We start from the raw sequence: 15293 nt of genomic DNA on the forward strand, positions 1-15293 counted from the left end.
TCTGAAGGATAACAAGTTTTTTTTTTGTTTCCAGGAGCTTTTGATAGGATGGTAGCACAAAAATATTTTCTTAAGCGAGAATGAATCTCAAATTGCGATATTGCCATTTTGATAAATTAGATGATGTGTAAAGAGCTAGAGTTTTATCGTCAGGTAGACACAGTTTTACAGTTTTTTTTAGTAAACACATGCTTGTCTACTATTTCACATTTTTCTTCGTTTCGGAAGAGTCCTTTTATTGTATTCGCTAATTCTGTTTTGTTAGATCATTCAATTTAGCACATAAAGCGTAAACTAGTTCCTCCTCAGAATGATCTAAAGTATTAGAGAGCACCTTTTCTTCTGCCTATCAGATAAATCTTTAAAAGGTTTTTTATGTATACTAGATCGACTCGATTGATGCACATCTATTTCCGCGGTTCCAATAATTGAAACATCTTCCTCGGTGCTAAGATTAAAAACATTGTTTAAATCTATATTTTTACATTTCGGCCAGACAATTTCAGATTCTAACCAATGTGAATTCTGATGCAAAAATGTCTTTTGGGCTCTGCTGGAAGCAGACCATCTCTTTGATATATTGCTTGTGAAATTAAAACAAAATGATTTGATGATACTTATATCTTCGTAAGACAATTCGATGCCAATACGTTCTACAAGAATATTGTATAAATATATACTATATTTAAAACCAGCACCACCTGATTTCAAAGCTGCGTATAAATCTAAATTTGTGACAAATGCGGACATATTGAATAAGAAATTGACGAGAGCAAGAGACAAACCAAAATGACTGACTTTGGAAGAAAAATAAGATTCAAAATAGAAAAAATAACGAAAACAAGTAACAATAACAAAACAAGACAAAAATAAAATAACAAACAATATTAACAAAAATATTTATCGAAGCGTACAGAAAATATAGCAACACGGGTTATCGCTACCACACATGTACACTAAAGCATATGACTTACGAGCGCGCCAGAGTTCAGGTCGTAATGCGCAATCAAAAGCAAACTCGCGTCAAAGCTACTTATTGCTAGTCAGCGGATATATCATGTATTTTCATGCTATTTCCATAATTGTTTTCATGGTTCTTATGGTTCAAGCTAATAAGTTAGAGAAAATAAAAAAACAATTTTTCGACCCGCAATAACTCAAAAGTACGCAGAGTTAAGTAGAAAGTATCTTCAAATGAAATACTCAGAATCACTTGTTTTCTAACAAATGTGAACGCCATCTCGACAACTCTTAAGAATTTCGAGAAATTAACAGAAATGTAATTTCTTTCACACAAAAATAAAGTAATTTTTTTTTACCATGAAGTTGTCGTGGTAGGATAATAATATTTTTTTGTCTTATAAGTTATCCTAATGTTAACCATCAGTGAAAATTTCGTGCCTCTAGGCAGGCCTTCTATCAATGTCCATATTTTATTAAATCGGGACCACTGTGCAACGTAGTGAAGACGGTGTGTACATTCGGTCGTACACACATTCGCTGACGAAAGTAACGAAGCAGTGCAAACTTTCTTTCGAAACCTTGGATCTGATGCGGCGTAGTCGAGGGTCGTCCGCCGCTCAAGCAGCTTCGCCGGAACAAAGGATACGGAAACTTGTACGCCGAGACCCCCGCTGCTCAAATATGAGAGATATTACAACTCTTATAGAGTAGAATAGGGAATCAAAAGTTTTCCAAACGCCATTTGGGAAGAAGCACTCTTGTGAAGCTCAAAACAACAGATGTGCGAACCGTTTGCTATTACCCTCAAATCCGACAAGGGGACTAGAAATTCTATGGACAGCTGTATTCGTCGAGCGCTCACAAGTCTGAGACTCGGGACACCGAAGATCCACGTGCACCATTGTTTCGCCATTTTTCGCAAGACATGCCAGATATCGAAGTCGACGAGATTAGTGAGGCGTTCGAGCAGCTTAAAAACCGAAGGAACCCGGAAAACGATGGAGTGACGACTGAGCTCATTAAGGCCGCAGGGTTACCTGTCCTAAAAGCCTTGACTAGGCTCTTTAATGCTGTTATCCACCGAGGGATATCACGTCGAAGGGGTTGTCTAGGAGTGTGGTGGTGCTATTCTACAAAAGAGGCGATAAGTCGCTCTTGAAGAATTATAGAACAATGTCATCTCTATAAGCTGTTTTCGAGGGTCGTTACGAATCTTGTCGTCACGAGACTTGACGAATTCCGACCACTGGAGCAGGCTGGGTTTGGAAATGGCTAAAGCATCGTAGACCGCGTCTAGGCAAATGCTGTGTGGTATGTACTCCAGTCCGCTGGACCGACGATCTACGTAAGATTGTCGCTTTAGGCTAGATGATTATTGCGGAAAACTGGGATGCTTTGCGTGCACTTGGGGAGGCTTCAGCAGTGGACTGCAATAGGCTGAACCGACTGACTGACTGATCATAAATATGATATGCTGCTTTTGTTCTATCGGGGAGATAAATTTAATTTGCAACGGTGTTCTACTACGTCAACCCGCATTGGAGCAGCGTGGTGGATTAAGCTCTGATCCTTCTCTTCCATGGGGAAAGAGGCCTATGCCCAGTAGTGGAATATTATTCCACTACTGGGCATAGGCCTCTTTCCCGCAGCTTTAAAGGTTTACATTTTTCAATGACCAAGTGTGTTTGGCGTGTCGCAGGAGATGTGTGCCGGGGAGGGCGCGGCGCACGCGGGTGCGGTGTGGTGCTGCAAGTTCAGTGTGTGCGGCCGCCTGCTGGCCACCGCCGGGCAGGACCGCCTGCTGCGCGTGTGGGTCACGCGCGACGCGCACCGCATGTTCCAGGTGTGTTCTCCAGCACCACTCACACACTCACACTCACACACACGTGTGCGGCCGCCTGCTGGCCACCGCCGGGCAGGACCGCCTGCTGCGCGTGTGGGTCACGCGCGACGCGCACCGCATGTTCCAGGTGTGTTCTCCAGCACCACTCACACACTCACACTCACACACACGTGTGCGGCCGCCTGCTGGCCACCGCCGGGCAGGACCGCCTGCTGCGCGTGTGGGTCACGCGCGACGCGCACCGCATGTTCCAGGTGTGTTCTCCAGCACCACTCACACACTCACACTCACACACACGTGTGCGGCCGCCTGCTGGCCACCGCCGGGCAGGACCGCCTGCTGCGCGTGTGGGTCACGCGCGACGCGCACCGCATGTTCCAGGTGTGTTCTCCAGCACCACTCACACACTCACACTCACACACACGTGTGCGGCCGCCTGCTGGCCACCGCCGGGCAGGACCGCCTGCTGCGCGTGTGGGTCACGCGCGACGCGCACCGCATGTTCCAGGTGTGTTCTCCAGCACCACTCACACACTCACACTCACACACACGTGTGCGGCCGCCTGCTGGCCACCGCCGGGCAGGACCGCCTGCTGCGCGTGTGGGTCACGCGCGACGCGCACCGCATGTTCCAGGTGTGTTCTCCAGCACCACTCACACACTCACACTCACACACACGTGTGCGGCCGCCTGCTGGCCACCGCCGGGCAGGACCGCCTGCTGCGCGTGTGGGTCACGCGCGACGCGCACCGCATGTTCCAGGTGTGTTCTCCAGCACCACTCACACACTCACACTCACACACACGTGTGCGGCCGCCTGCTGGCCACCGCCGGGCAGGACCGCCTGCTGCGCGTGTGGGTCACGCGCGACGCGCACCGCATGTTCCAGGTGTGTTCTCCAGCACCACTCACACACTCACACTCACACACACGTGTGCGGCCGCCTGCTGGCCACCGCCGGGCAGGACCGCCTGCTGCGCGTGTGGGTCACGCGCGACGCGCACCGCATGTTCCAGGTGTGTTCTCCAGCACCACTCACACACTCACACTCACACACACGTGTGCGGCCGCCTGCTGGCCACCGCCGGGCAGGACCGCCTGCTGCGCGTGTGGGTCACGCGCGACGCGCACCGCATGTTCCAGGTGTGTTCTCCAGCACCACTCACACACTCACACTCACACACACGTGTGCGGCCGCCTGCTGGCCACCGCCGGGCAGGACCGCCTGCTGCGCGTGTGGGTCACGCGCGACGCGCACCGCATGTTCCAGGTGTGTTCTCCAGCACCACTCACACACTCACACTCACACACACGTGTGCGGCCGCCTGCTGGCCACCGCCGGGCAGGACCGCCTGCTGCGCGTGTGGGTCACGCGCGACGCGCACCGCATGTTCCAGGTGTGTTCTCCAGCACCACTCACACACTCACACTCACACACACGTGTGCGGCCGCCTGCTGGCCACCGCCGGGCAGGACCGCCTGTTACTGAACTATTATTAGCTTTATGTTTCTATGTAAATTGTGTATTTGTTAAAGTATTTTAGCTGTATTTTCTCCTCAAAATTAAATAAATAAAAATAAATAACATAAACATTTAAAAATGGGCTCTGGGAATTTATTTCACGCGGAACCATATTACACCTAAATATATTACACCTACAGAACCCCCCATTTGAACGCAGTTAGGAGTCGAAGACCTTATATAATAATATATAAAATGTTTGGTTCAACAGGACATGCGAACGAAATACAACGCGAAGCAGAAAGCATCTCCTACTCCTTCCCAAGAATCTCTCGCTTCTCTGGCGCCCCCTCCTCCATCTCCAGAAGATCAGCCCCTCGGTCCATCTGCACCCTTCTGTCCCAAGCCCTTCTGCATTTACTCTGGCCATACTTCTGACCTCTTAGACGTATCCTGGTCGAAAAACAATTTTATCCTTTCAAGCTCCATGGACAAGACAGTTAGATTATGGCATATTTCAAGAGGAGAGTGCCTGTGTTGCTTCCAGCATATAGATTTTGTGACCGCGATAGTATTTCACCCACGCGATGACAGGTATTTCCTGTCCGGAAGTTTGGATGGCAAGTTGAGACTTTGGGACATACCGGATAAAAAGGTGAGGAAACAATTTCCATGTAATTGTGTTAATTTTTATGGAATGATATTTTCTATTTGTGTTATGAATTTCGTTCTTGAACTGCATTATTAATTCCTTTGTAAGAATATGACTAACAATAAGTAATGTAACACACTTTTATTATTGTTGACAAATAGTTTAAGCGTAAAATCAATTGCCTTAGGTGGCAGTATGGAACGAAGTGGACGGCAAAACGAAACTCATAACCGCCGCGAATTTCTGTCAGAACGGTAAATTCGCTGTCGTCGGGACATACGACGGTCGATGCATTTTTTACACCACCGACCAATTGAAGTACCACACTCAAATAGACGTGCGCTCAACTAGAGGAAAGAACTCCACTGGCAGAAAGATCAGTGGGATCGAACCGATGCCCAACGATGATAAAATCCTAGTCACGTCCAACGACAGTCGGATCCGACTATACGACTTGCGAGACCTAAACTTATCTTGCAAATACAAGGGATACGTCAATGTATCCAGTCAGATCAAGGCGTCCTTTTCCCATGATGGTAAATACATAGTGAGCGGGTCGGAGAACCAGTGTATTTATATATGGAAAACTTGTCACGATTACTCGAAGTTCACATCAGTTAGGAGGGATAGAAACGACTTTTGGGAGGGTATTAAAGCTCACAACGCGGTGGTGACTTGTGCGGTGTTCGCGCCCAACCCTGACCACATGATTCGTATGATCACTGAAAGAGAGGAGAGGGCGAATGCCAGTAACAAGAATATGGATGAGAAAGATGAAGTGGTAAGTGATTTATTTTATCACCTTCTTCTACATCTGTAAAAATAATAATCTCTCAATGTTTATTTCATCCTTGTTTGTCGTTTTGTTCGATAATTTCAAAAATACGTGTGACACCTTTTATTTATGTTATGGACATTTAAAATATTTTTTATTAAAAAATCCTTTTCATACATCGATACCTCGGGGCTCAAAGGGCGTAACCGCCATTTTGGCGAAATTGACTTTTTAATGCAGCCCTACTTATTTTTTTCTCCTCTATCGATCTGTATATTTAAAGTCTTCCTATTTGCCAAAAAGTGACGTTTACGACCCTATTTTTTGTAGAAAATAAAACATATTTTTTCAGTTTTTGTGTCGTAACAGCAATCATTGTTAATAATCATAAACGTGATGGGAGTAAACGACACCGTAGATGATACGAATATTCTTACGTGGTGCTTAAGGCCGAACATAACCATTTCTAAAGAATCAACTTACCAGATACACCCTTAAACATTTATGTACTCTAAAATAAAATGACACATACGTCTAACAATTATCCCTTAATTGGTCAACCATACCTACCTATATATTATGTGATTGCGAGAGCTTTGCTTGTGATTGTGATTTCTTGATTAAGGGTCATTAATGTTTAAGTTAAACGTTATAGTGTGATAATATTTTTAACCAAATTTAATATTTCTAGTTTTGTAAGTGCTGGTACCTAAGTTTTGGTCATTTTATTAGATGTATGTGTAATTTTAATGGTTCCACAGTCTATTATTGACTAAAATTGTTTAAATAATATGTAACGCAGGTGACGCAAAAATTATTGAATTTATCATTGTCCCTGAATCCTATTCAGAAATTTATTTTGTTTATGCACTTATTTTTCTCAATGTAAGATAGATTTTTAATAGTAGCAGTTGTTTTATTAGCCTCACAGATTATTTGTTTATAATAAATATGTTTGTCAAACATTCGTTATTCAAGGATGGTCAAATTTTAATGAGACTGCTGTTTTAGTAGGTAGGAATACTTAAGATCACCTAATAACTTTTACCAAAAGACTTCATAAATAATATATAATTGATCTCAAGAGTTCCTTGTATTTTCTATACGTTTTAAACAGAAGATTAGACATTAGCGCAAAATTTTGTAGCGATACCTAAGCACTTGCCATTTCAGTACAATTTAGTTTTAATCGTTCATTCTGCTTTACGTTAATAAGATGTTTCGTTACAACTGAAATTATATAAAAATAAGAGTATTTTTCTTACTTTGTTTAAAAACACAATATTTTCAATAACAAGTGAATTTTATTTATCATTTTTTTTAATAATAAATGAGTTTTGGAATAGGTTTTAGATAGGTTAGGCTATTAAGTTTAGATAAAATCAATAATTAGGTATTTGTATAATTAATTAGTTATCTGAGTCGATAAATAGGTAATAAAATCTATAAAAAGGTTAATAAAGTACATAATTATATAAAAAAGTTAATAAAGTTCATAAAAATTGCACTTAAATCGATTACCTAAATGAAGAAAACAAAGCAGCTGTCTACAAACTGATAGAAATAGTGAGAAAATTGACCGTTACAACGTAACCGTATACACTTATATACGGTTACAACCATCACTAATCACATATCCATTGATTTTTCGGGCGTAAACGCGCCAATCATTCGATTTTCCGAGGCGTATAGACAAGCTATTTTTGTTACTTTTAAATTTATTTGAAATATAATTATACAAAGTTCTGCATCAAAAAAAATAAAACTTTTGGTCCTAGAATGGTTTATTTAGGACAATAATCGAGAAAGTTATGTCGAAAATATTTTTTTTTTTTAGTTTTTTGGCTCTCCTGTAAAATCGAGTTTTGGTGCTTACGCCCTTTGAGCCCCGAGGTATCGACATAGTTAACGATTTTAGGGTCTGTGTTTCCCTTCCCATACACACATTTTCAACCAATTAGAATCGATCGACAAAATATTCTTTTGCTTAAGTTCTTCTCTTGTATAGTTAGGCGTTAGTTAAAACTTGATAACAAACATCGTTCCAGCAATCACAAATAACCTTTTCATGTATAATTTATTCAAACAGAAGGCTGCCGAAGGCGGTATGGTGTCCTCATCACAGACGGGTCACGTCCTAGTAAGTGCAGATTTCAACGGCTGTATCAAAGTTTTCGTACACAAAGCAAAACCCAAACACAGTTCGCTGCCCGCTTCCGCCCTCGCTTAATTACGAAACTTCGAAGCAATTGCAGTTGTCGATTGTACGTTGAAACAATTGAAATTGTCAATTCTAAGCGATTGACAAGTAAAATTGCTCGTTAACAAATATGATTTAATCGATTGTTAATTGTGATTGAAAGTTATTTTGTAATAGTTTTCATTGATCTTAATATACAGGTAGTATTGAAGATCAAATTTCGATTATATGGAGTAATTGATAGATTCAATACTCTATATTTAAAAATTAATTAATTAGATTAAATATGGATGAGTCAATCAAACTGCAACATTAGCATTTTAATCAAAATTGTAAATAACATAACAATATAACAGATAAAAATGGGCATCTCATTACAATATTTGAATTCGTTTTAATGACTATCTTGTTTTGTTTTTGTGTAAAATATCACAATTTTGTACCTGTCTATGAGTTGATTAAAACTATTACGAATACCTTTTGAATTATATAATATCAAACTATAGTTTACGATTGACCTGTTACCACGTTATGATCATTTTGATAGTTTGAAAAATATAACCAATCCTGATAATTAATCAGTCTTGATCGTTATTATTATTTACAACAAAGTAGTACTACTTTCAATTTATTAATATATAGACTGAAATTAGGTACCGATAAATTATATTTACTATGGCAATGTAGGGAAACAAATAAGGTTTTAAATCTATTGACTAAGTAAACTAACTTTGGTCTTCTTAGCCTGTTTAGTACGAGTATGGCCTAATTATAGTTTTATTATTTTATTTATATAATAAAATTCTTCCCAGTGCTATAACTATTAAAAAATACATTATATATCGACATACATAATATATCGAGGAAGAAAGATATTAAAAGATGATTATATTTTATCTCAAGTATTAAGATGTGGTGACAGGTCTATTATCATTCATTTGAAATCGTACAAAGGGTTTACAAATTACATTAAAGAAAACTTTAAGACAAAATGTGCAATAGAATCTTAGGACACCTAAACCTTTATAATAAGTGTGATTTTTATATAATTTAACTTTAACTATAATAATATATTGTAAAAATGACAGAAAAATAAGGGGGAAAATTGACAAGTTAGACAGATGAAATAAAAAAAATATATCCAAACTGAATATTAAAATCGAAATATTAGTTATTAAATAATGAATTTATGTAGCTTACAATTATTAATAAAATAAGTATTTTTTTTTAATTTATTAATTCTCACACACATGATAACTGTGCGCAAAATATATGTATATGTTATCAAAAGTATAGGCGATATAACGTATGATGTTATAAAGAAATGAGGTGCAATTTTAATATTTAATAAAGTATTCCTGTCCAATTTATTACAAAACATGAATCTTTTTTTGTAATGTTAATTTGAGATTAGTTTAATGTGCTATAAATTATTAAATCTTGCGTGTCTGTCAATAGTTATCAAAATTAAATTTGCTTGCGTTACGAATTTTCTTTCAATATTTATTATAAGAGCTAGTTACACCATTAATGTAAAAAATTTACTATATTTTTACGATTTTATCGTTATTGATGAATTCAATATTACCGGATAATGGTGCTAGTTCTAATATATACTTTCTTTAAATTTAACTAAAATTCTTATGTTACTCTAGTCTATATTTAAAGATTTTTCAGTATATTCGAATGTTTAATGAACAGCCGTCAAATTGTTTATTATTATTTTGTCCTAAATTAAATTTCGAAATTGTACCTCGGTATAAAAGTATCAACACTTATGATCGAAGAATTGATTGTCAAATCAAAACTTTTTTTATGTGAACTAATTGTTTTCTTATCTGTATAAATTTTGTATGCTATCAAATTTTTAACCTTAACGGTTAAAGGTCGGTTCCTATTTTTAAAGATTCGTTTTCTCATATTTTTCAACACATGTTTGAAATAAATCGGTTCGATAGCAAAACGAACAGTTTTTGAATAAAGAGGAACTCTGCTTAAATATTTTTAATCGTTTAAATATATGTCTATACTTTTTAATTAATTATATCGTAATGGTATGTTTGTATTATGAAATTATCTTGTGTAAACTGTGTACCACTATATTTTTTTTGAATAATGCACATTTATAAGTCAAATGCTTTAAAAATTAACGATAGTTATTTTATAAACTTAATATATTTTATTATTTTCTGTATAGTTGTTACTTTCTCTTTAAAAAAATAATTCCAATTTCTAATATTATTCTTGCCTTTGTTACAAAATCATGTTAAAAAAATAAGATCTTACAAGTAACGTGAAAAGGATTTGCTTTTTTCGCTGTATTGTGGGAATTATTTGGTAAGACCGTGAGTATTGTACAGTTATTGATGCCATTTGTAAGGTCGTATAAAGATGTATATTTTTAATTCGCATTTACAGGTAATAAATCGTTATTTACAAAAACTTTGTTTGATTTATTCATATAATTGAAAGCACTCTACAGCAGTACGAAAACGAATACGAAAAAATATTGTTTTTTTTAATGTCCCAATAAGCTTCCTATAATTTTGAAATTGAGTAAAAACTAAAAGCCTAAGTCATTATTAATTTATTTCCCTTTCTCAATATATTTTATTTGTATCTTTTATTTTATCTTTTGTATCTTGGGACATCGTGTAAGTTAATAATATTTTTAACCGACTTCAAAAAAAGGAGGAGGTTACTCAATTCGACTGTATATATATATATTTTTTTTTTAATGTATGTTCGGGGATAACTTCTTCGTTTATGAACCGATTTTGATAATTCTTTTTTTGTTGGAAAGGAGATATCTATAGTTTGGTACCATGATAAGGAAACCAGGATCTGATGATGGGATCCCAGAGAAATCGAGGGAAACTTTCAAAAATCGTAAGGGTGACTAGTAAATTTAATTATGTTTTCATTAAGTACTATAAAGCACTACTATTTAATAAAGGTCTGGAGTCGATCTGATGATGGAGAAGAAAGATAGTAGAGGGAACTTCTCAACAATTTATAGCAATTACCTGGTTTTTGAACTTAATTCGTTTCTATTGATGAGAACTTTGCACCTGTATGAGTGATAAGTGCCATTACAGTCTGATGATGGAGACAAAAGATAGTCGAAGGAACTCTTTAACGATTTATAGCAATTACCTGCTGTTTGAACTTAATTCGTTTCTATTGATGAGAACTTTGCATATGTATGAGTTATAAGTGCCATTTCAGTCTGATGATGGAGACGAAAGATAGTCGAGGGAACTCTTCAACGACTTATAGAAATTACCTGCTGTTTGAAGTTAATTCGTTTCTATTGATGAGAACTTTGCACCTATATGAGTTACAAGTGCCATTACAGTCTGATGATGGAGACGAAAGATAGTCGAGGGAACTTTTCAACGATTTATAGCAATTACCTGCTGTGTGATCATCTGTGTCGCAGGACCAGGTTTGATGATGGAGCCCATAAACACTCGAGGGAATTTCTCAACAATTTACAGCAGTTACCTTTTGCTGTTTGACGACCGCTTTGATATAATGGTGCATGTGCCGTGTCGGCGGCGCCTAAACACCGACGGTCGCGGGTTCTATTCCCGCTCGGAGTGGATATTTATGTTTATACAAACATTTATTTTCGGTCTAGTTGTTAATCCTTGTGGTTCTCCCAACCTAGCCTCAGAGAACACGCTAGGCTGTCAGTCCCGGTTGTTATTACGTACACCTGATAGCGAACTTTACTCATAGTATGTCGACGCGTTAGCGCAGCGGTCACAGCACCGTCTGTTGCGCTGGCGTTAGTGGGTTCAATCTCCGCGCACGACAGATATTTGTATTGGCCATATAGATGTTTGTCATTATCTGGGTGTTTGTGCTTGTGTATTGTGTATGTTTCCGGTCCCCCGACACAAGAGAAAAAGCATCCTTGTTAGGTCTACCCATCACTAAAAATTGTAAAATAAAATAATTTTTAACAAAAAAAAAACCGACTTCAAACAGGAAACTAAAAAGTGAAAAATAAATTTACTTAGTACAAAGTAATTCGTATTTTGATTTAGTTAATCAGAAATGATTAAATAAATATTTTATAATTTTGAAGTTGGTGCCAAGTAAATACAATACAAATACAACCTGGCAACAATAACAAATACAAACAACACACACACAACAAACAAGTACAAAAAATATTATTAGATATGTCAAAACAATAACAGAATAATAACAGTCAATGAAACAAATTATGAAAGAAAACTGAGTACAACTTACGAGTAGATACTAGAGTAGTTATTGTTTTACTTGGCACCGACTTCAAAATTATAAAATATTTATTTAATCATTTCTGATTAACTAAATCAAAATACGAATTACTTTGTACTAAGTAAATTTATTTTTCACTTTTTAGTTTCCTGTTTGAAGTCGGTTTTTTTTTTGTTAAAAATTATTTTATAAATAAATAATTTTTAATTTCGAGTCTGTTATGATAGACTAGTTATCATAAAAAACTGACAGACAGATGCTAGTGTATTTTCAAACTTTCATTGGTGTGTATGTGGGTCTTCCTGACAGTCCCGAGGGTCTGTCCGGGTACGGGCCTCGAGGTTGCCCTCTTTACCCGGGCTCTCTTCTCCGGGGCTTCGCCTCCGGGGTCATATCCTTTCGGCCCTATTGGGCCAGGGTCGCAGTGCCCTTAGGGTCGTCATCTTATTTAGGTACTTCCTTATTAAGGTACTTTGCTATATTGGGATGTCCTAGCTCCCCCGCGTCGTTCGGATCGTCGCCACCACTGTCCGCGCTGGGTCGGCTCGGCGGTGGTTGCAGGAGCTCGCGTGGCAGAGGACGCCCTTCTGGCGGTCTCACGTGTAGGGGTGCGATCCCGTGGAGGTGTACGCACGCGCCTCTGTCCGCGCGAGCAAACATGGCGCGCGCCAGTCGGCGCACGTACTCCTCCACGGTGGGCGTCCTGGTGTCTCGATGGAGTACGTCATTCTTGACGTACCACGGAGCTCCTGCGATCAGGCGCAGGCAGCGGTTCTGCTGGACTTGCAATCTTCTGGCCTGGTGCGCCGAGCAGAGCGTACCAGGCCGGGGCCGCATACGTCAAGCGCGAGCGGTCGTAGGCACCGTAGACCATCAGTTTGGTTCTGAGGGGTAGTCTTGATGTCCAGACGGAGTGAAGTTTCGACCGGGCTACTTTCATTGGGCGACTGCTAGGAATATTTTGCGACTTTCGATCATAGATGGAGCGACTTGAATCAAAACTTTCTGGCAAGCCTGTCCACTACTACTTCGGAACTTAAAAAGCCGACCGGTAGCGGGATAACCATACAACTGCTGGCTTTGAAATACACAGGCCGAAGACGGGCAGCAGCGTCTTCGGTGCGACAAAGTCAGCCCTGCGATCAACAACCCGCCTGCCCAGCGTGGTGACTATGGGCAACACACATGAGTTCACGTTATTTTTGGCGTAAACTTGTGGAGGCCTATGTCCAGCAGTGGACTGTATAGGCTGTAATGATGAGGCTCAATCATTCATTTTTAAAAATAAAACAACATGTAGGTATAATATTTTTTAACCACGATGTAATATTTAATATTTATTTATATCTATTTATTATTATTTACACCACAAAATCCACAACAACTATAAAAAATAATTTGCATACAACTCAATTCTTATTTCTTTCTATAATTTTTCAAACCATTTTACTTGCTATTCTAATCAGGACATTGGGCTACTAAATTTGAAACAGATTAACATCTAGGCTGCTAATTTCAAAACACAGTAAAAGAGATTTTTTTTTACTCTTACTCTGTTTTGAAATTGGCCAGCCGATTTATTCTGAGAAATAATAATCTATACAAATAAATAAAATTGGAGTGTCTGTTTGTAAACCGCGTTTGTGTGTCCGCTTTTTACTAAATTCATATGTACGCGGTGCATATACCAAAATTATTTACCAATTACCATTTATTATTAATTACCAATTTTTTTTATAATTTTTGTCTGTCTGTCTGTTCGTTTCGGCTAATCTCTGAAACGGCTGGACCGATTTTGACGGGACTTTTACTAGCAGATAGCTGATGTAATAAAGAGTAAATTATGCTACTTCTGTTAGTTTTTTTTTATCTGCGAGTTGCACAATAACTAATTTGCTAAATTCCACGCGTATGAAGTCGCGGGCACAGCTAGTGTATTAATAAGTCTAGACTAGCACAATTTCTCCACTAATAATAACAATAGTTTTCTTTTTTATATTCTAATAATTGTAACCCTGAGTTTGGACCAAGAATTATTTAAAATAATTGATTTCCAAAGTTTAAACACTTCAAAACTTTTCAAAACATTCATATTACTACTTTTATTTTCTTATCACCTCCTGCAAACAATAACGTTCTTACCGAGACAAAGTATTGTATGTATTTTACTATGAAAAAAAAAAACTTAAAAAAAACCTGCTCTTTGAGACACGGGTGGGAGACGTTCTATAATACTTAATTGAAAATAAGTAAACTACGTATTAGATTTTGTAATCAACGGAGTAAAAGACACATATAGATGTCATAGCCATTTTTTTATGCAATGAATATTAAGAGAATACAATTTATATGACACAGAATTTTGTGAAATAACGAAATGGACTAAAAACAGTAATAGTTACATACATAACAAACATGTTCATAATTATCTGTTAATCTTTCGTAAACACATTTCTAAAGTACAAAGTTTTACGTTCAAAATTCATTTATAAAACATTATAATATCATGATAATTACAACTTATAATGACATAAATGCAAGTGAAGCCGAGGAAAACAGCTTATTAATACTAACTACAGATATTTAACATTTTATATTAATCCAACAACTAGAATTTAGTAAATATTAACAATTTCTATGTCAAATTGAAGTATTGTAAAAGTTACACGACTTACATGTACGTTTTTGATTGATAAGTTAAAATGCCAGTTTCTTTAATCAAAAAACAATTCGTTTTTCTCACGAACCCTTTTCTCGCGTTTCGTTTCAAACACCATATAAAAAATTGAGTGGTACGTAATTTTTTATAAACATAGAAACTCTCTTTCGCTAAAGTCCAGTTTCAATATTCAAAAAACAAATCGAACATGTTTTGCGTGCGTGTGTGTGTGTGTGTGAGTGAGTGAGACAGAGTGAGCGGGCGCGCACGTGTGTGGGTGAGTGAGATAGAGTGCGTGCGTGTGTGAGACAGAGTGCGTGCGTGCGTTGTGTGTGAGTGAGATAGAGTGCGTGCGTGTGTGAGTGAGACAGAGTGCGTGCGTGCGTTGTGTGTGAGTGAGACAGAGTGCGAGCTGCGTTGTGTGTGAGTGAGACAGAGTGCGAGCTGCGTTGTGTGTGAGTGAGACAGAGTGCGCGTGTTAGCGC

The 15293-nt window shown here is 38.4% G+C and overlaps 1 protein-coding gene across 1 annotated transcript in view; it reads left to right on the forward strand.

Annotated features, from left to right (window-relative positions):
• Window positions 1-7925, forward strand: part of LOC123657903 (WD repeat-containing protein 44) — a 33750-nt gene extending 25825 nt beyond the window's left edge. Inside the window, exons 15-18 of the mRNA XM_045593393.1 lie at window positions 2663-2806; window positions 4540-4923; window positions 5108-5698; window positions 7788-7925. Of these exons, the coding sequence (XP_045449349.1) occupies window positions 2663-2806; window positions 4540-4923; window positions 5108-5698; window positions 7788-7925 (1257 nt within the window). The remainder of the gene's footprint in view (window positions 1-2662; window positions 2807-4539; window positions 4924-5107; window positions 5699-7787) is intronic.
• The last annotated feature ends 7368 nt before the right edge of the window (window positions 7926-15293 follow it).

The sequence above is a fragment of the Melitaea cinxia genome, chromosome 11, assembly GCF_905220565.1.
Source record: "Melitaea cinxia chromosome 11, ilMelCinx1.1, whole genome shotgun sequence".
NCBI lineage: Eukaryota > Metazoa > Arthropoda > Insecta > Lepidoptera > Nymphalidae > Melitaea > Melitaea cinxia.